We start from the raw sequence: 22,033 nt of genomic DNA, 5'->3' as shown, positions 1-22,033 counted from the left end.
GTGCATGTATGTATTTCACGGCATAATTCTTCAGTTTCAATTAATTACTTTTCCAACAAAAATTAAATCAAACATAAACACAAACAAGTCATTTTTAAAATGTTCCATTGGTTTTCTTTTTAAATATGATTTTTTTGTATACATAATAAAGTTCTCTAATCATATGCTCTTCATTCAGGATTAAAAGTAACAGAATAGTTTATTATGTGTTTAATTTAGAGTCTACTTAAACATTAGAAGAATAATCTAAAATAATGATAAACTGGTTCAATCTTGAAACATTGAAGCATATTCCTATTCATGTTTTAAAACCGAGTCAAATTGAACTAAGGTCTAAATTTAACATTCAACAAACAAACTGATGCTATTCAGGTCTCAAGCTTTTTTTACTATAATTCTCCTCTGGTGTCATTGTTTTAATTTATATCGGTGCCTAGGTAGACAAAGTTCTTAACTTCCTCAAAGTTATAGCTGTTCATGGTAACGTTTTATGAAAGACGCTTTGATCTTCCAATTATGTCAATATCATCGGCGTATCCGAGTAATTGGATGGACCTTTGAAAGATTGTGCCTGTAGTGTTGACCGTTGATTTTTGCACAATTCTTTCTAGAACGATGTTGAAGAAGTCGCACGACAGTGCATTGCCTTGTCTTAAACCTTAAACGGACAAGTTTGACAGCGATTCCAAGACTAGACAATGCTCTGTAATGCTCTTCCCTATAGATCAATTAGTTTGTTTATTGTTGACGTTTTATAAAGCTAAAACTACCTTAAACAAAAGTTCTGTCATTTTTAATTTTAAACACCATGTTATCGTTTAATAATAGGTTTAAATTGTGTATGAATAAATTAACTTAATTTTAGTCAAGCAAAGAAAAATTCAGAACTTATTAAAGATCTATGACTACTTTAAGATCTCCTCACCTTTCTACATATTTCAAAAAAAATCTTTAATGCGGTTATGTAAGTCCAACTAAGTTTCTTGTGAATAAAATCAATTGTAATTATTAAAACTCATTTTTGCATAAATATAAATTGAAGTTCTTTACAAATAACATAAAAGAGTGACTTCATAATATTCATGGTTGGTCAAAAACCTCTCTGCTTACCAAATTGGTACTTCCCAATTGCTTTCAAAATTTGAATGATTTGATGCACAAGTGTATTAATTGTTTCACAAGAAATTGAAAATGCAAAATTTCGGACATATTTTTAATCCATTAGACTTTGCCCTCTTCAAGTCTAAATATAAAATTATATCAATTGATTTTGTAATTATAAGATATTTTGACCTGTTTCAGGACACGATACATTTAAAATCAAAAGCTCTACTTTGATTCCACTCCAATTCCGATACCTGTCTTGAATATAAACTTGTTTTGCACAAAATTATTCATCAACCTGACTGCTTAGATTATGTATCCTATACATTTTATTCAGCAAATAATTTTGTATTTGCATTTTTAGCAAATAAGAAAAGCAGCCTGCCTCCTAATATACGAGAATGGTATGTACCTACCCCAGAGTTATTGAATTCTTTCAAAGGGGATTTACATGTTTTATAATTCTGAGGTATTCTTTTCTTTCTTTACTTAGAGAACATAATATAATTATTATTTAAATTTAAAATGTAATTAAAAATCATAAGGAAATGTTTATTGAGATAGGTCTTACAACCATTTATGGCAAATGAATTAAGTCTGAGTAAGTGTCATAAACATGAACAAGTAAAAAACAAACACATCAATTTTATATTGCATTGTATTTGTGGTTGTGATTGTGATCCCCCTCTGGGGTTTAGGCGTTAATTGAGTTCGAAAGTTATTTGAAGGCCGTTTAGGTGTAGATTTGTGTTTGTTTCGTTTAAATCTACAGTCGGTATATTTTGTACGTGTTGTAGATATTTTATGAGAAAAAATTAAATGGACACAAAGACTGATCATAGTGTAAGAAAACATAAATAAATAATACAACTTTGAAGGTGGAAACATAATAGAAACAAAAAACTATGCATTTTTACTTTCTCTGCATAAGGGTAGTACTGGATTAGAGTAGAACCAAGGTTTTGAATTTAAGCTTAAACTGCGTACTTACCGATCATGAAGAATTCTGCAAAATATGTATTTTCATTTGTTTAATTCCTTTTATTTAAAATATGAAAACAAAAGCAAGAAGAAAGCCTAAAATGTTGTGTTTTAATTTGTTACAATATTATTATTCAATATCAACAATCTTCTTAATTGTTTAAGCACGAACGAATCTAAAATTGTGTTTACAGCTTTTTTAAAAATGTTTGTGTAAAAAAACCCATGTGGTTGTACAATTTTATTTGACCATCTTGCTCATTTGGTGATCAGCACTAAATAATACTCGTGTGTTTTTGCCATTCTATAAATAGTATAGTAGAAAATTCCCAACAAAACGCATCGGCAGTAGTCAGATTTTTGTATCTAAAAATTTGTACAACCATAAGAAGATCTGCCAGAATAATAATAGAAAAAACACACAAATAGAAGAAAATTTTGTGACAATCAAAAGTTAAAATTGACTTGGCAGAAAAAAACTAACTAAAACTAATGAAATGGACAATTTTCAAGGAGAAATGTTAAGAAAACATCTGTAAATTGAGATTCTATAAAAAAAGTTAATGTAACAATTGCTTTAAGGAAGGGCTTTGTTTTTAGACTACTACAATAAGATGTGGTGTTGAAGTAAGCTTGAAGCTACTTGTGTGGTGGAAACACCATTAAGATTTATTTAATCTAAACTGAGTTAAACCTTTGGTGGAAACATAGAAAAACTTATTTATCTATTCTATTGTTTTCTCTAGCAATATAAGTGTAGTTAGTCTATTTCCATTAACAAAACTAAATAATATCAACAATAATAGATTGATTTTTTTCCTCAATGGATTTCAAATGCACAACTACTCAACGAACACAGCCATGGAGATACAAATGCAATATCAATCAATCGTACCAAAATTTAAGATCGAAGTCACATAAAATCCATTCGAGACTCGTATTAACGTCAAAAACCCATCTGTAGTAAGATCCTACTTTAACTTTTATCGGTAGTATTCATACTGATGATATTGCTTTTGTTATTCGTGTAAAATGTTTCTATACTATCGATAGATTTTCCGAAAAAACCGGCGGTAATTTTAAACTATTGATATATTTATACTGTGTTCAATAAGTAAAAACTATTGTGTCTATGTTTCTATTTTTACAGAGAGTGAATTTTCAACTTGCAATCTTTGTTTAAAAATAGTAAGAATTTTGCTTTTATATAAACAATTATTGAAATATTAAAATTAAATTTCGATATTTAAATCTTAAGTAAAGTATTTAAAACATTAATTTATGTTTTATTTTTTACTTGAATGCTTTCACTAAAACATCCTTTACAAATTTCCATTTACTTGAAATCCTAAGATGTTCTTAAGTCGGTTTAAGGGTATTGTATTTTAATTTCCATTCTGTTTTTATGTATGCAATTTAAATGCAAAAATAGTTTTGTGATAAAATATCTTAAGTTGACATAAGCGATAATATTTTACCAAAATCATTTCTGCTATATAAATAAAATTGAAACATTAGAGTTATTATCCTCTACTTAAGTTGTTTTACCTTTTGCAAAACCCTACGAATTAAACTAAAACTATTTTACAAAATGTCATAACTTTCTTGTTATAAAAGGTGTTCAGCAAGAGTAAAAATGGAAAATAGTTTTTCGTTAGAATATATATAAAAAAAGGATAAATAGCTAAAACCAATTAAGTTGACTTTTTTCTTAATCTAACTTAAGGCAAATAATAATCAAGCTTCTTGCACCTAATAACTGAAAAAAAACTACGATTTATAACGTTTCAATGCTGTTTTATTTTTTTAAATTTAATTAAATGGCAACCTCATGAGCTTTTAACACTTAAGTAATAAAACAATACATTCATGAAGAATTATAAATATATAGAGATAATAAAACACTATAATTTTGCATTAAGACCTGGCTTTTAAAAAATAAAAATGTCTCAAAGCAATAAAAATGACTGCCGCCATTCGCACTCATCTTAAATTTTGTTTTGTTCCAATTTTATTGTGTTTCTAAAAAGGTTTACGATTTGAAAAACGATGTTTCATTTTAAAAGCTTAAGTTAAATGAAACTCAAAAATACCCAGAAATCCAACAACTTAAAAGTTTAGTTTAGGTACCATTAAAAAGTTTTACAATTGTTATTTGAAAACATTGAACCTTCACTGTGAATGCAGCCTTAATTCAATTATTGAACTGTCAGTGTCAAATTTCATTTAGAAGAGAAACGATTTTCACGATGGATAAAGTCTTGAAAGAAGAGTATTGAATAAATATTCGTTTGTTTTGTCACTTTAAAAACTGTACAAAACATAATTTCATCCTCAAAACATTAATTTATGGTATGATTTTAATACCACTAGTGTCAAAGGGAGTTTTGTTGATGAAATCGATCGTCACATTGCATCAGCCAATGGAAATCAATACGGAGACATGTTGCAAGGTTGTGACTTTTTTCATAACCTTGAACTAGACATAAAATGATAAGTGACAAATCATACAGAGGGTGAAACAATTGAAAGAAAAAAAACTTGAATTATTTCTATAAATAAGTTTCCAAAAATTCATTGTGACGTTTAAGACCTTAATTTGCAGACTAGATACCTTCAATCGTGTTGCTATGATTTGAAGAGTCACTTAAAAGGCTCATTTTAAAAATAGATTCATATTTCTTCAAATTTTATTAAATATTACAATTCTACTTAATTCGATCTTTCCATTTTACAAATGAATTGCAATCAACTAGTTGCATTCAAATCACAGGAAGAAGAAAATTACTGCAATCATTTTAAGGTTCTGTTTGTTTGGCAATTGCAAAATTGTCAGTCCCATTTTAATTTCAGATCAATTCAATTAATGCAATCTTTAAATTAAAGTTATTAATGATTAAATTCACAAAAGATTGCGTTCTTTTGTATAGCCTGCAACTTAACTATTGAATTGTCATGCTCGTAAAAGTAAGAAAATGACATTTCTGATAACACTGACTTAAACCTCCTTAAGTAAATTTTCTTATGTACATTGTATCATAGCACACATACCAGCATCATCTCCATTGCTCTCATTTTTCACTGCTTCTTGCAAATTAAAAATCTGAAATATATAGTGTCAACTAGGCTTCAACAATGTAATTAAACAAAATTTTATTGTTTTACACTTAAGTTTTAAAAGCCTCAATGATTTGTTTTTTAAAGTTTTCTTTTTGTAAATATTAACATCACTTTTATTGTTTCGATGTTGTGCGTTATAGAGTGTGAATTTTGTGATTTTTGAATTGAGTTTCAAAAACTTGACAGATCCAGTAAAAATCTTTAAATAAATAATATGTTTTATCTTTTTTTCTTACAGCTAATTATTTTAGTGTAAACTGAAACATAAGATCAAAGTGTTTAAGAAAAAAATTAATAATCACAAATTTATCATGTTTTAAAATTTATAAAAATTAAATATCGAATTTAAAGTGAGTGTTATCATCTCGATTTTGTGTTAATCTCTTCTACGAGAAGTTTGGATTTTTATTTCTTCAATAAAATCAAAAACTTTGGAAGTCAACAACATCATACTTGAAAATGGCAACGAACAACGATATAGGTACATATTTTATTTTATTTAACACAATATTTCGAAAAATTAACTAAATACATATTATTATGACAATATTCTTAAAATAAACTTTGTTGTTTTAAAAAAAAAATATTGAGAAATAAAGTCTGCAAATGAAACCATGAAGCCATAAAATAAATGGATTTGATAAAACGGTCTTAAATATTTTCTTTCATTTTGTAATTACATAAATATCCGTTTTTTTTAAATATTTTGTTTTCATTAATTTTTTATAATTTCATTCTTTGAATGTTTAACAATTTTTATATCATTTGTGGGCCATATGAAACTAGAAAGCAAATATACCTACAACTTAAAAAAAAAACCTCTAGTTTTCGAGTAGTTTGCAAATACTTTACTCTTATTACCTTCCCTAAAATTTCTTACTCCGGTCCAAAAATAGTCGACTTTTTAGAGAGTGTTGAAGACGAACACATTAAGCTCTCCAACAGAATTCAGCTTTATCGGAATTTTTTCTAAGTGTAGCCATTTTTGTTTAAATTTTCCTGGAATATTTGTAATTCGTAAAAAGACTCCTCAGGTTATCCCCAGGTCGACAAGATCATAAAAGGTAATCACTTAAAGAATACACTGGTCTGGTGTTTTTGCTCCTGGAAATCAAGTTACAATTTTTCAATCGGTTCTAATAACCAAATTAAATCTAGCATTAAAATAACTCTTTCACGTATGTTTTCTTAAAATACAATTTTTTTAAAGTAAAATAAACACATATTCGTGAAGTACCTTTTTTGATTAAACACGTGATGGTTTTCCAAATATACTATCCCTTTCTTCGAGTTAATGTTTACAAAGTCTTCTTTGTTAGACATCAAGTGTCTCAAAAAAATCATGAAGAAACGCTTAACTATTTTAATAAAATCGATGTTCAACAGAAAAAGGCAAAATACTTTGAAATTAAGTTTCTTTCCTGTAAAGAATCTGTCGTCACAATTATATCATATCAAGTTGTTGAAATATATTAAAAAAACATTCAAAAAATGATGGAAACGCGTATTTTTAAAAATTAAGCTTCTAGTTGAAATTAAAGTTGGAAATCGAAATAAAAAATTAACTGGACAAATTTAAAATTTTTTTTTTTTGATTAAAATTTTCAGAAACTAAGCAAAATACTGAAGTTATTTAAACTGTATCCAGGAGACAAAGATTTGTACTTTGCAAAATCATCGCACAATTTATAGTTAAGAAATTTGTAACTTCCCATAGGAAGTTATTGTAATGGGTCAAATTTGTCAAATTGAAAATGTTGACATTTCTCGACGTTTCAAGGTACCTAGAGTCGAAATAAAAGATTTTTAGAAAGATATATGTGCGTGCCAGAAGAGATATCGACTTCAAATAAATTTTGTTATACAGATAATAAGGCAGAAAGGGCTCTCAAGAAAATTGTATGGGTGGTTTTTTTACCATAGCAGTTTAAAAAAACAGGTGAAAATTTTGTTTAGCCCTAAATATCTCATGAGCCAATGACGCTAGAGACTTGAATTCAATTTTATATAATATATTGTAATGTGAAACCAAACAAATACATTTTTAAAAAAATATCTAATCAACGGTTTTATTTATAAATAAAAAAAAAACTGACAAAAAATATTTGTCACCTCGAAAATTTTACGAATACAAAATGATTTTATCTCCATAACAATTCTGTGCAACAAAAATTTACAGTTTTTTTTATAAAAAAGAAAAACCTAAAAACACATTACTCAAAATAGGTAAAAATTGATTTTCGACTCAAATATCTTTTCAAAAATGTCTTCCCACTTTTTTTTATAACTCACAAGCACTCAAAGGGTTATTAGTACCCTTTATAAGTTCTGAACATCAAAATGGGAGGGAAAAACAGAGTTGGCCAAAGCATTCCACATTCTCGAAAGAATCTCTATATTTGACAGTACACCCGAAATTGAGCTCAAGGGTAAACTGATGAGCATTCCTAGAAGTGCAAGTATTACGGCTGAAAATTTTAAGGGCTTGAATGCAACTGGCTAATTCCACAGAACATTGTTTGGAAAAATATCGATAAAACAATTAAAGGCATGAAACATTGCGGCCTTCTAGCGATGTAAATGTTTAAAGCCCTTTTTGAATTCTATCCAAGAGAATTAAACTTGTTTTAGGGGCACCTGCCCAGATATGCGAATTATATTTAAGCTTTGGACGGATGAAAGCTTTGTAGATTATAGCCAGATTCTTGAATTGTCGTAGGAATCCTAAGCACCTGGCAGCATTTTTGGCGATATCGAATATGTGATCATTCCATAAGAGGTGATCTGTAATACACATACCGAGTACTGATAGTTGATTGGTTTCCTGGATGCAAGTTCCACTAATAGATAGTGGCATCGGGGGTGCGTTACGCTTTAACGACAAGAGACAGCTTAGAGTATTCGAAGCATTAAATTCTGCACGGGTTTTGATTCCTCATTAGACAATGCTGTCAAGATCAGAATTTAATGAGCTTATCATACGCTTCGTTGAAGATCCACATCCGAAGGACAAGGGTGTGAATCTAGAAACGATTTTGAAAAGCGTCGGCGAAACAGTTTAATGGATTAGTAGTAACAGAAAAGTTATCATTTATGAATAAAAGGAAGAGAGTTTTATGAATTTCAGACTTGAAACCATCTAATACAACTTGTATTGAACGGTTAAAAAAGGTACTTTCTAATCCAAAGATTAAGAGATTCATCAATACCAGAATCACGCATTTTCGATAAGAGAACTTGATGCCAAACTCTATGAAATGCTTTTGAAATATCAAGTGCAATAATCTTACTTTCTCCAAAACGATGTAAAGACTGTTCGGTGAGATGAACCATGAGATCAACAGTGGACCTATTGCTTCGAAAGCTTTAAAATAGTTTTGTCTTTTAAAAACCATTGTTGTCAACATTCATTAGAATTTTGGGAAAAATTGAATTGACAGTTTTTTTTTACACAAAATAAAAACTTTAAAGAAAATTTAAGTTGGTTAAAATTGATTTTCGACTCAAATATCTTTTCAAAAATTTAAGATTATGGCCTTCAACTAATTTTAACTTATAAAAAATATTGTTTTCAGTATTCATTAAAATTTTGAGAAAAATCGAATTGACAGTTCTTTTTACAAAAAATTAAAACCTAAACAAAGAAATTAATAAAAGTTGGTAAAAATTTAATTTCGACTCAAATATCTTTTCAAAACCTTAAGATATTTATTTTAAACTACTTTTATCTTTTAAAAATATTGTTGTCAACATTCATTAAAATTTTGAGAAAAATTAAATTTATAGTTTTTTTACAAATAAATACAAAACTAAACAAAAAAAACACTACTAAAACTTGGTAAACATTTACGATCGACTAAAATAGCTTTTCAAAGTCTTTTTTAAGTTTTAACTCGAAATTAAAAACACTCTTTTTAATCGCTTTTAGTCTTTTTGAAGGTGTATATTTTAAAAAACTGATGCTAGAGACAAATTTTAAGGTGGGATTTAAATTCAAGACATTTTAATGCTTAAGGAAAGTATTATTTTGTTTGTGTATAGAAAAAGAAACGTAATATTGTGGACCCGTGCTATAGTCAAGAAAATAAAAGGTATTTACTTAAAGATTATTTGAAAGTTCCTTTAGGAATTCACTTCTTTGGAAAATTATGCATTCTACTTCTGAACGATAGGATCATAAAAAAGAGCTTACTCTGTCTCTCATTTTATTCTTACGCTCTAAATTTGAATTTTAAATATTTTAGGTAATAAACTCAAACCTCCCAATTCTAAAGTAAACCAATAAAGTCCCTTTTTTTCCTTCCCTGCCACAACTAGGGAGTCTCTTAATGAATTTGTATGATTTAAAATCTCATCCATATAAACAGAAATACGTCAACACGTTTAAAAAAAGCAAAACAAAACAAACAACACTTGAGTGTCAACGTCAGTCGTCGCATGGTATTTATAGTCAATTTTGCGCGACGACCAAACGACGCGACGCACGACGAATTCAACAGCAAAAATGCAAAGTAAATATTTTCCCAAGCACATGTCATTGTGATAAACCAAGTGTGTACTGATGATGTGAAGGGTTCGATGGGACTGGGACTCTAAAGCCTAAAGCCCACAGCCCTCAGCTTCAGCCCACAACTCACAGCCCACACCTCTTCGTCTAGCAGGAACACACTTTAACGTCAATATTCGTCTTTGCTGATGTCTATAGAACGAAAATAGCCCCTTTCTCCCAATCCCGATTATTCTAGGATGAGTATATTTCGATTGATTTATTCAGCATACGATTAAAATTAAAATTTTCGCCTATCAAAGGATGGTGCGTAGCGTATACGAGGTTATTGTCATTGTTGGGTGTCAGCCCAAGCGGGGGGATAGGAATGGAGAATATATAGGCTTGTTATTGAGGCACACATGTGAGGATTTCAGAAACGACGACGCCGACAACGACGACGACGGAGCTGACGCTGATGTTGCTGGCTGCTTTTATAATGTGACTCAGCGGTGTGTAAGACTGAAAATCGCACATAAAATTATTGCTATTATTAGGATTTCAAGGCATCTGCTTGGGCTGATAAAGAGTTTAACTTCCAGCATACCTATGTACATATGTTTGAAAGTATATCTACAAAGGTAGCATTATATACCATATAGCTGATGTGCCAAAGTGTATCGTTTGTGAATTATTATTCTATTCTGAAAATCAGGCATCCATATTGTAGACAAGCTGTTTATGTACTTAAATTAGAATAATTTGTCGTATTTTGTATAAATTAAAAAATAAATACTCAACAACTGGAAGATTGGATAGAAGCTACCTTACCTACATAGGTACCTATAATATTTAACACACTTGCTCAGTGGGTGCAAAGAAATGGTTTCTAGATGGTTAAAGAAAAAAGTATTTATCATTTCTATTTTGGGATGTTTTGGGTTGGCTTACAGAAGAAAGTAAATTCAAAATCAGAACTCTTTACTTAGGCGAAAGTCATTCAACGTATATTTAAATAAAATGATATTTTTTGGAAACTATTTGCTCGGGATTCAGACAAAAAAATATACGATTCCCGGAAAATTTAATATTAATTATTACAACTAGCCCACAGCATTTTAAGTTTTACTATATAAATAATTTCTAAAACTTCGCGGAATTTTATATTACTGCATCAAGCCCATATGAAGTGTTTTTCTCGGAATTTACCGAACTACAAAAGTAATTATTAGAGGTTATTCTTAACTCTCACCAACGGGCCGCTAAGAAGTTGGTTTTTAAAATATATATTTTTTCTTCCAATATCTCAAAAATTGCAAGGCTTACTCAGTTTAATTGGAAATTTAATTTCCTACAAAAAAGCACCATACCACTAAGATTGATAGTTTTTGAGATATTAGTCGTTTAAAAAAGCACTCTAGTTAATAAGGCCCACTTAGCAAAAAACACTAAAAAAATGTAACTTTTTTTTCGCTAAATTTTGTGTTGGTTTATAGCAAAAATTTCAACTTTAGAAAATCCAAAGAAGATATATAACGTAGGCTAATGTCATAAGAACAGACGAGCAAATATTCAAGGTGCTTCCAAATTTGAAAAAAGGGTTTTTGACCCATAACTGTGGACCATTCTCAAGTTGTCATATTCTATTCTTGAAAATGCCTTCTTTGACATTGTGTTTCAAAGGGGTTGATTTTTTACTTTTTATTGCATAATTAAAAAAAAATTTTAGGCTTTTTTCAAAAAATTATACACTTTTTTCACCAGAAATGCTTCTTCCCCAAGGCTTCTTTTATTTAGAGTTATTTTACAAACTAAAACAAGTACAAAAAAATTTATATCAGATTTCTTTAGGAAATTTAATAAGGTATAATTTTTAGATTATTTTTTGATACGACAAATAGTCTTAAAGATAAACCCGAAAAAACAGTATGTTTCTCATCTCTGCCGCTAGAGTTATTTTATAAATTATAACAGATACGAACAAAATTAGCAAAGTTTTTTTTATAAAATTTAATGAGCTTTAATTCTGTGCAACAACATTTTTTTATACGACAATTAGTTTTCTAGATAAACGTGAACAACTGAAACAAACACCATGATTCTCTTAACTGCCGCTAGAGCTTATGTCGGATTCTTGGGGATTTTTTTTTAGGTCATCACCAGACATCCCTTAGTAAAATGTGCCAAGTTTCAAAACTGTTATACTTTGAATTAAGAGCAGTGTATATTAAAAAAAAAAGCGCAGAAGATTGCAGTAGATGCATAGATTTTATTTTATACAGAAACAAAAATGTAATGGCTGAAACACAAACACACTTCAGCTTTGGCTTCGTCTGCGTTTTGGGCCTACTTCGAGGTTGCTTTAAATGACATTTCCGATGTGACATTTCTTAAATGGCACTTGTGTCATTAGCACCTATTATTTTTTCTCAAAATAAGAAAAAAATATCGGTTTTGAAATTGACCAAATTACATTTATCGCGTAAGTAGCTTACACAGCCTAAAATAACCCTCCAAGAGCAAATGTATTTTATTTGTTGACTTTTTTACAGCTGTTTAGCTGTCAGACAAAGCAAATGTTCAGCAAATTTGAACTAGAGCTACCGTTTAGAGTCACATTACGTTGTTTCCTTACGATTGTCAAATGAAACGTTTGGTCGAAGCTAATTGAATTCCTTTTGACACTTCACTTCAATTTATAACTAACTACTTACATATATAATAAAACATTTCTTAAATCACATTTAAACGTAATTTAAATACAGACTATAAATATTTAATTAAAACAATCAGTCAAATGTAAATAGATAAAAAAAATATTGATCTCACTTTCTTTTATATTTACCTTAAATAATATATCTAAGCGTATTTGTGATAAGGCTGTTCCTTCTATCTGTTTTTACAAAATCGACAAGTGAAAACTTCTTTTCAGCACCAACGCTGTTATGAGACAATGAGCGTAACAACATTTTGATAGATCTGCTAATACACATTCACATGTTTTTATTGTACTTGCTGAATGTCTGAATGATATATCATGAAAATGTCATTATTGTCAAGCAAAATTCTCCATTAAATATTTAGAACTTTAAAATTTTGAGATGAAAAAGAAAATTCGGACAAAATAACAAATGACATGTGTCAGTCCTTGTAAAAGGTGTGTTTGGTTACTTGAAATTTCGTAATAGAGTGAACATGGTTGCGCTTCTCAAATTTTATATGAGCTAACATTTAACATTTTTAAAAGATGAGTTTTACTGCGGAGTATATTTTCGTTTGAGACGTAACGCAATAAATCTACTGGTAAAGCAGTAGGGTAGCAGGACTGCTAAAAAATATGCAATTTTTTTTCGGTGCAGCAGCACAAAATCTTAGAATTGAACTCAATCCAACTGGAACTAACTTCAGCTTATATTTGGTCTGATAAATGTTGGGATATCTTATGTCATATCGAGAACAAGTAAAATGAAAAGGTGTAACTTAATTAAGTTTAGCATTAAGAACATAAGTGATACAGATAAAAAGAACGCTAAAAGCTTGTCAAAACCCCTTCTTTTTAAAGCATGTGCGTTCGAATCAAACACTTTTTAGTTTACGTACATAGAAAACCTTTTTTTTACCAAAGTCTTTGACCTCAAACTATTGCTTACTGCAATGCTATCTGCTTACTTTTTCTCAGTCAGGAAATGTGTAATTGTGAACTTCAAACTTATGAAACGTCAAAATTAGATGCCTAAACGGTTTTGTGTCGATACTCAGATAAGACTTATGTTTAGTGTGGAATTTGCCCACTAAATAATTTTGCTATCGATAATTAATTAATTAATTAATTTTTTGGACTTTGTACAGTGTCTGAAAGTATCTATATCATTTATATTGAATGAAAAGATATCATAATTTTGATGTGTCATATCTCACATTAATATACAGAGTGTCTGGCTTTCTGACATATTTGTGAATGTACAAGGTGGGCCATCTAGTGGTTTCTGTATAAATTATAGGTTATTTTGATTTGACACTAACAGCTCTTTTTTGATCTACATTTTTACAGAATGTTAGTATCATGCCTTTGCGGATTAAAATAACTGACGTAACTAATGTTGCGAATTATTGAAAAACTGTTTACAAAGTGACAGTTCGTTGTTTGAAAAGAAGTTTTAGCCGAAATGAAGCACCCAGCACGACCTTACGCTAGTTTGTGCTAAAATTCCAGACCATTCACAAAAACGTTTGTCAATGATAAATTGCATTGTGATCTTCCTTTTCGAAGAAATAAGGACCGATAGTGGCATCAGTAGCTCCGTTAAACCTCTTCATATATTCCGACATGTTTATATAACATTGAGTTGTATTTTAAATATTTTGTTCCGTATTCCAATCACATTCTGTTTATCCTTTTTGTTTAGGCCTTTAAAAAATAATTTTTAAACAAATTGTATAATTTGTTTGCTTGCAAAAAGTAAATTCCATTAGCTTTGTTCATTGCTTCCTTCAATTGTAAAAATAATAAACAAAACATGGCTATAGTCAAGCTTTAAGTGGCTTGTAGAAAGATAAATCATCAAGAAGAGTAAGCTTTACCAGAAACACCAGGTATAAACTATAAATAAATTACTTACTCTTTTGCTTCTTGTATATTTAATTCTTGAATTTATCAATTCTTAAATGAAATATTTATGTGTAGACATTAAAATGTTGAATTGTTTTAAACTTGATTTATATTTTTTATTTCGTGTATGGAGAATTTTTGTATCTTACATATTTTATACTAAAGCCAAACCAAAAGTACATTGAATTCAATAAAAATAAAAATAAAAATAAATATAAAATAAAATAAAAATCTCACAAAATACAATTTTCTAAAGTATACGCACACGTTTTCTTATCTTATTGTTGAACTATTGGCTTCCGTAAATTTCATTTTTAAAAGCGTCAAGAGTTTTATTGTTTCTTTTCTTCTTCGTCTAAACTACATAGCTTAGAGTAAAGTAAGCTATAGGTTAGCGTAAGGTTCCTATTTGGCGAGTTGTCTTGTCTTCTTGTGATTTACGACCATCGAATATCGGAAAAACATTAGAGTCAACAACAGGGAAATATACAAAAATATATACTCGTATATTTCTATAGCATTGAAGAGTAATAGAAATCCAAATCAGATTAATCGAAATTCAGAATAAAATGTGTCTTAGACTTTTGTGTGAAAGGAGAAAAGACATTGATTGGCGCACAGTTGATTATTTTATTAGAAAATAAAAGCATGCGGCTAGGTCAATATAAAAACAAAAGAACCAGACTAATTGAATTAGAAATAGAAAAAAGAAAAAAAAAAGATACGAAAAATATCTAAAACTACAGATAAAGTTTTGTATGAGTCTTTTGTTATTATAATTTTGGTAATTTAGTTAAACTGGAGGAGGAGGTGTCTATAAGGTCTATATCTTGAAAATATTTCAAGATTGATCTTTTATCAAGGTTCTTTACTTGAACAAGTTTTATGAAATTGAAATTTCATCCAAATTCAAAAGCAATAAAGGAACAGGAGTGTGGAAAAGTTAATTACCGAAAAATTACGATATTCACATAAATAGAAAGTAACTAGAAACCCAGACAACTAAATTGAGTTTTAAAGTTTAAAATGATTGAAACAAAACATTGTTAAAGATTTAAAAACCTTTGCTAAACATTTAACAATTTACTTAGGGTCTCCAACATTTTAAACCTTTCCTTTTATTTTACTAATTAAAAAAGAGCATCGAAACATGTCCGAAAAATGACAGTTCGTGAAAATAAACAAAGCAACTACGCTTAAACGGGCCTTTTAATTTTAATTTCCAAGTGTTGACTGGACAATTCCATCTACTGCTCTTATAACAATAATGGTACAGAAATCATATAGATTAAACAAATTTCTAAAAATTAAAGCAGCCATTGCTTGATTTTAATTTTAGCAAATTTTGAAGACACAGTAAGATGTTTCAATTGTTTAAAATTAGGTAAATCATCGTTTAAGCTTAGTAAATTCCTACAAATGACATTAACAATTTACTAAATCGTTCAAAACTTTGCGCCAATGATAATATTTAAGTTTTCGGTAGTTATTCTCAGGTTTTCTTTCATTTTATAAAAAATGCAGCATCATCTACTTATCCCTAAAGTTTTTTAACTATAAGGACTCCAGAAAATATTGAAACAGTACGTTCAACAGTTGAAGCCAGTCCTCCTCGATCGGCTGTATGTCAGCCTTGGGCTCTACTGATGTCAGACTGCTCAGTTTGTCGAATTGTGGACTTTTGTTTGCATTGTCATCCATACAAGATAATGGAACATCACGAGCAACAATGGAGTTTTTAAAAGAAACATTCCTGGCCGGCTTATTTAGTTGCGAGGAAATGTAAGATCCCCGGATTTGTGACCATGTGATTACTTCTTATAGGGATATCTCAAAGCACAAGTATACATAAACAAACCTTGTACAATTGAAGCCCTAAAAGCCACAATAACTCAAGACATTTAAACAGTTCCACTCAAATGCAGAACTTCTCACAACGTGTCCAGGGCTGTTTTGACAAAAATAGGATGTCATTTTTCGCACGTAATTAATATTTCTTATTAAATTTTTTGACGGATTATGTAACAGCAACATCTAAGAACTACATCCATAAATAAAACTTGAGTTGTGATGAGAAAAATAGTGTGTAACATTTTATTTCAAATACTTCACACCTCCCCGACTCATTTCAACATAGGCATTGCCAATTACCAATTAAGACGTTGCTAGTTTGAAAACACTTTACCTAAATTGTCCTTCATAGAATTCAACCTCAATTTCAAAATATGTGTACAGAGACTACACATATTTTGAGACCCATTTGGCGTTTTTCTGTTCTAGTTCAGAGCAGAGTTCAAACTGTCACAAAAATAATCTTGTTTCTTTTTTAGTTCCGAACATGTTCAGAGCGCGCTCTGTGAGCTCAGAATAAAATAACAGAGTAAACGGAGTAAAGTGCTGAACACAAACAATTTGATATTTGAAATCCGGGAAATTCTAAATATCATCGTAAAAATGGCGGAAGAGGCTGGTCGCACTAGTGCAGAAGGTAAGATAATTTAGAAAAAAAACAGGACAGTTTAGTGCTCAAGTTGTTTCATAATTAAATCAATGAGCTCTGAACATACTCTGCTCAGAACTCTAATCTACTCTACTTTGTTCAGCTCTGAACTAAAAAAGAAAAACGCCAATTAAGGCCAAGATGGGAAAGGAAATACATATCTTTGCTTTCCAACTGAATCCAGATGGTAAAGCCTTAAGTATTTACAAAATATGTTCTGCCTGCCTTTTACAAAATACCAACGTTGAAAAAAGTACTTAGCACTAAAGAATCGGAATTCTTAACTACATATTATGTACATTATTAAAATAGAAGCAAATATGTGGAAGTCTGCATTTAACTGACACTTTTCACTCTTGCAATCTGTCATTTCTTTTCTTAGACGTGTGTTTTTCAATCTGGCAATTTTTTTTACAAAATTAATGTTTTTGACATCTGTCACTTGAATTATGTTCATTTTATAATGACATTTAAGATTTTGTGATTTAACAGGCTTACTATTACTGAACAGACTTTTTTAATTGAAAATACGAATTCTAAACACAACAGAAAAATAAATTGTGCCCAAATTTCAGGATTCAAAAATGCAGCTTCGTTTCGAAGATGATAGTTGAAAAAATCGAAATTTTATTTGTTTAAAAACTCATTACCCACGAAACATATAATTCTCCCTCTTATATTAGGTATGTTTTGCCCATTTTGATTGATAGTAGATATCTACAACTCTTTACAGATCTAATTTTAGATAAAAAGAGAGAGCTTGGAATCGCTTTTCGAATGCAGTTTTTACTTGGTAGTTACGTTTTACTCGCAGAAAAAAGCGTTACAATGAACTTCTACTGAATTAAAATGAGTTCGGTTCATTTCAAAATAAAGCATGGTTGTATTCATAAACGCAGAAAATCTGCGCTACTACATTCGCATTTCTTTTCTAATGCATTTGTGAACGCACTCCCAATGCAGAATGTCTGCAGTAAACGAAAATGTCTGTTCGATTTCGATTTGTATGTAAACAGAGATCATAAACGTCAGAGGAAAATGGCTGCCAAACAAATTTTGTTGAACTTAATTTTTGATTTGAAAAGAATATTATAATTGGCACAAATATCTTGCAAAGAAAAAAAAGTTTAACGTAGTTAGTTGCCCACACAGTACCTACAGTACTTTCATCATCCCTTTAAAAACAATAATTTAAATTATTTTTATCAAAAAATTAACAAAATATTTTCCATTTCTTACATTCTTTACGAGTCACTGCCGCTTCTTCCTTCTTGCTGTCGTAAGAATTATTTTAATAATTCCCGCTCTTTCTGCAGCCAAACAAATTCAACTGCACAATCTACCCGACGCTCAAGACAGTCTGACGTTTATGAACGGTAGGTACTGCAGTTCGACTAGGTTAGTTCGATCGAAAATCTGACTTTTATGAATGCAGATAACGCAGTTCTTAAATAGGCTGACGTTTATGTATACACACCATTTCACGAAATTTTGAATATAAAAATCCCGAAAACCTAGAATCCAGAAAATATTCTTAACTTTTAAGAAATTTAAAAAACTTATATATATTCTTCCAGACTAAACAGAGAAATTGAACTTCACTCGATTTTTCAAAATTCAGCAAAATAAGAGGGCAATCCGTTTTATTTTTCAATGAAATCAAATTACTCATCATGACAATAAATTAACAATGAACTTTGTCACTTTCATTTAAAATTTATCAAAAATTGAAAACTTTGATTCAAACTAAAATTCAGGTAGTTAAATATAAATTATTTTTTTTTTGGAAATCCGATTAAAATCTGAAGTTCCGAAGTGCGAGACACAATAATTAAATTTGTGTATAGTGATTTCAAGTGGTTTAAATTAAATTGGGATTCCCGTGAAACATTTATAAATATACAATGTACATGGCTGTAGTCTAGTCATTTCAATATTTTGATGACGATTTTTATTATATTCCTGCGATTTAGTATAATTTTAACATTGTATTGTATTTGCGTATAGTCAAAGATAAACACTGATAAAGGGCGTATTTGCAAAACCTACCAACATATGTAATTACATATTTATCATTTGCTCGTTTTATTATTTATTATTTGTGTGGCTTGGCTTTATAAAAGTTTAATAATTCTAATCTATTTGCTTGTTGTTTGTACATATATTTTACGTATTGAAACATATTTCCATTTAATTTGGACTTTAGTTTAGTTTTATCAATATTAGAAATCAAATAATTCAATTCAACTTTGTACAATTACGCAGACCATGCGTAATATCATCATGTATATATTCAAAACGCGTATATTTGTTTTATGAATGGAACCTGATATATTCATGAAACACCTAAAGTCCGAATTTCATTTTAACCATATTCATAGCATTTTATAACGTCGCGTCAGTTAAGGCAAATGGTTTTCAAAACGCCTATTGTAGGATGAATAAATTCATTTCATATTTTACATGACTGATGTAAACAATTTTACGCTTTTTGATTATATTCAATATAGGGATATAAAAGGATTTGAATAATCCTTTTATTTTTTATTAAATAAATGTTGTGTTTATAAAACTGAACATGGATAGGGCTGTGATAATTTTTATACCCACTGATGCGATGGTACACGCAATCATGTCATTGGTTTAGGAGTTTATTCAATGTAAAGTGTTCAATACCTATGTACATGCATTTAAATTTGATCTCAAAATAGCCAGGAGTGATTTACATATATGTAGACCAGTCTATGTAAATAAATAAATAAAGTTTTTTTTATGACGTGTGGAAGGACTTTATGTAAAATGTTGATAATAATTTCTTTTTAAAGTTTCATCAATATATTGTGTATCTATTTTTCATATTTAGAAAATGTTAAATTGGTAACACTGTTTTCAATGACAGCTGATTTGACAGTTTTTGGTAATCTTAAGGTTCCATATTTACACACTAAACCCAAATCCGGGTTTTCAGCAAAAAGTTTTCGAAAACCCGAAAATCGAGCATTTACACGTTTTCATTTGACATTTAAATTTTTTTAACACCAGCTGTCAAATTTTATATTGATGAAAAAATTTGTGAGTAAAAAGTTTTGTTCTTCTCAAATTATTTGTGAAAATAAAATAAATTCTAACCAATTCAAATTGATTTTAACGTAACACAAGCTTGTCTTGAAAAAGACGAACTACAAGCTCGCTTGGCTGCTGATATCCTCTTCTTTTACTTCAACCGGTCCGAACAATTCACTAAGGAGAAGCTAATTGTCTAGAAAACTATATAATCCACAACAAACAAAAATTTTCCAGTAAAAATTAATTTTATATAAAACATTTTTTTCTTCTTTCACAACAAATTCAATCCAAAATACTGAGCTTATGACTATTGCTTCTGCTGGTCAAATATCCCTTCAAAATCGCTATATTTATTGTGGCCGTCCGACCAACTTATAGGCGGGGTTGAGAAGTTTCGAAACGATTTCGTGTAGGTCCTTATGGCCGGAGCAGAAAAGGTCAACTCCTAGTTCCAGATCCGAACCAAAATCACACTTATTTAGAGCGATCACTGAAGCCGTTATGATGGGCTGCAATTTCTCTATGACTATCTCTTTGGTTTCTTCCTTTGAGGACTAGCCTGACTTGTCCAAAGGACTGAGGATATTCTTGATGTTGGCATCGCTGTCCATCAAGGGGCGACAGAACACTGTTGTGGTTTTATTTACTGGAACAACGACTCCCATATTGTGGAATGGTTTGGCTGAAATATTCCTAGCTCGCTGCGACTTAGCCTCCACCAGAGATTTTTCTTTTATACTTCCACAAATGAACTTATTTCCTTTCTCAACTCTCCCAAACCCTTGTGATTGAACGGAGTTACCGGAAAGTCTTTCTCCTGGAAACATCATTACAAACTATGAGCAAGTCTTCCTCGTCCTTGGGGTCGTCACGCCAGTAGCCATAGTGAATTCCGGTTCCTCGCTTAAAAAAGAGCGTTTGAAACTCTGGAGGATCATAAAAGAACCGCCAGTGCCGCTAATAGTCACCGGGGCTTTTATTCCCGATGTTTTTTTGTTGCCATTCAGCTCCCCCAACGTTTCCTTTTTTTCTCTTCCATATTCTGTAAATTAAAAAAAAACAAAAATTCTTATTTTGTAAGGAAATTGCATAAATAATATTACTTACCACGGCCAAGTTTATTTCAAAATGAAATATTTGTTTTGACAGCAGCCATCAGCTGTTTTGTTTACATTAATTTGAGCGCTGAATGTTTCGCAAGGTTTGTTTGTTTAGTTCAACCTTGAATTGATACTAGTTTTCGAGAAGTTTTATGTAAAACTTGTGGTTTACGAAAACTTGTGGTTTACCAAAAATGTATGGGAAAACTTGAGTTTTTGATATAGGTTTTCGGCTAAAACCGATAATTTCGTGATAACCGGGTTTTGAACTTGGTGTGAAGAGCCTATTACATTAGAAAGTTAAAATTTTGAACATTTTTTAGTTGTTGAGGATTTAAGAATCAGAAATTTTATTTTATTACTGAAAAAAAAGAGTTTAAAAACAAATCAATTGATGTTTTTTAATTATTAAGAAAATAGTATCCGCCAAATAGTCATGGTGACAGTTGTAGCACCATTTTTTTACTGTATAATCCATATTGTATATACCTCATCCTACACTTAAATTCAAATAAATTAGTTTAAAGATGTTTAATTACAAGATTTCATTGGTCAATTTGTGCTCATTTATATGAGAAATAACACTATCGGGTTGAAAATAAACGTCTTCACCATCGATATCATCAAAATCCGTTTCATTCCAGTAACAGTAGCAACAGCTCCATTCTCGCACAATCACACGATAATTGTCAGCAAAAAATCGCAGCAGTGGAATGAAAAAGCTTTTCAAAGACCATTCTTTTCGAGACTCAAATGTAAAAAAATCTGCTTATTTGACGTTTCCTCTGATGTGAAAATAGATTTTTATGAGCACTATATGTGGGCTACAACAACAATATTCTTTGTTGTTCTTAAGTGACGCTTGCAGTTGTCGAAAATATTCAAATTTTTCCAATAGTTCCACCCTGGGCAAACTACGAGCCAAAATTGTTTTATTTTTGAAAATACGTCATTGCAAAATGTTCAACATTATATTGTAATTAGTTTAGTTAGTTTTTACTTTTCAAGTATCAAAATATGACAACTTAAAAAATGACAGCTGTCCAAACAAATTTCAATTAAAAATG

General features: G+C 30.0%; 1 protein-coding gene across 4 annotated transcripts in view; it reads left to right on the top strand.

The window, feature by feature from the left end:
* LOC129950096 (embryonic polarity protein dorsal-like) overlaps window positions 1-22,033 on the top strand; it is a 95,384-nt gene that overhangs the window by 39,754 nt on the left and 33,597 nt on the right. For 3 of the 4 annotated variants that reach the window (XM_056061906.1, XM_056061904.1, XM_056061903.1), the window contains exon 2: window positions 5,444-5,686. The exons of the other annotated variant lie outside the window; for it this stretch is intronic. In XM_056061906.1, coding sequence (XP_055917881.1) covers window positions 5,665-5,686 — 22 coding nt within the window. In that variant the 5' untranslated portion in view covers window positions 5,444-5,664. The remainder of the gene's footprint in view (window positions 1-5,443; window positions 5,687-22,033) is intronic. 4 annotated transcript variants of the gene reach the window in all.

Source organism: Eupeodes corollae, chromosome 3, assembly GCF_945859685.1.
Source record: "Eupeodes corollae chromosome 3, idEupCoro1.1, whole genome shotgun sequence".
Classification (NCBI taxonomy): domain Eukaryota; kingdom Metazoa; phylum Arthropoda; class Insecta; order Diptera; family Syrphidae; genus Eupeodes; species Eupeodes corollae.
This window is presented reverse-complemented; position numbering and strand designations above follow the sequence as displayed.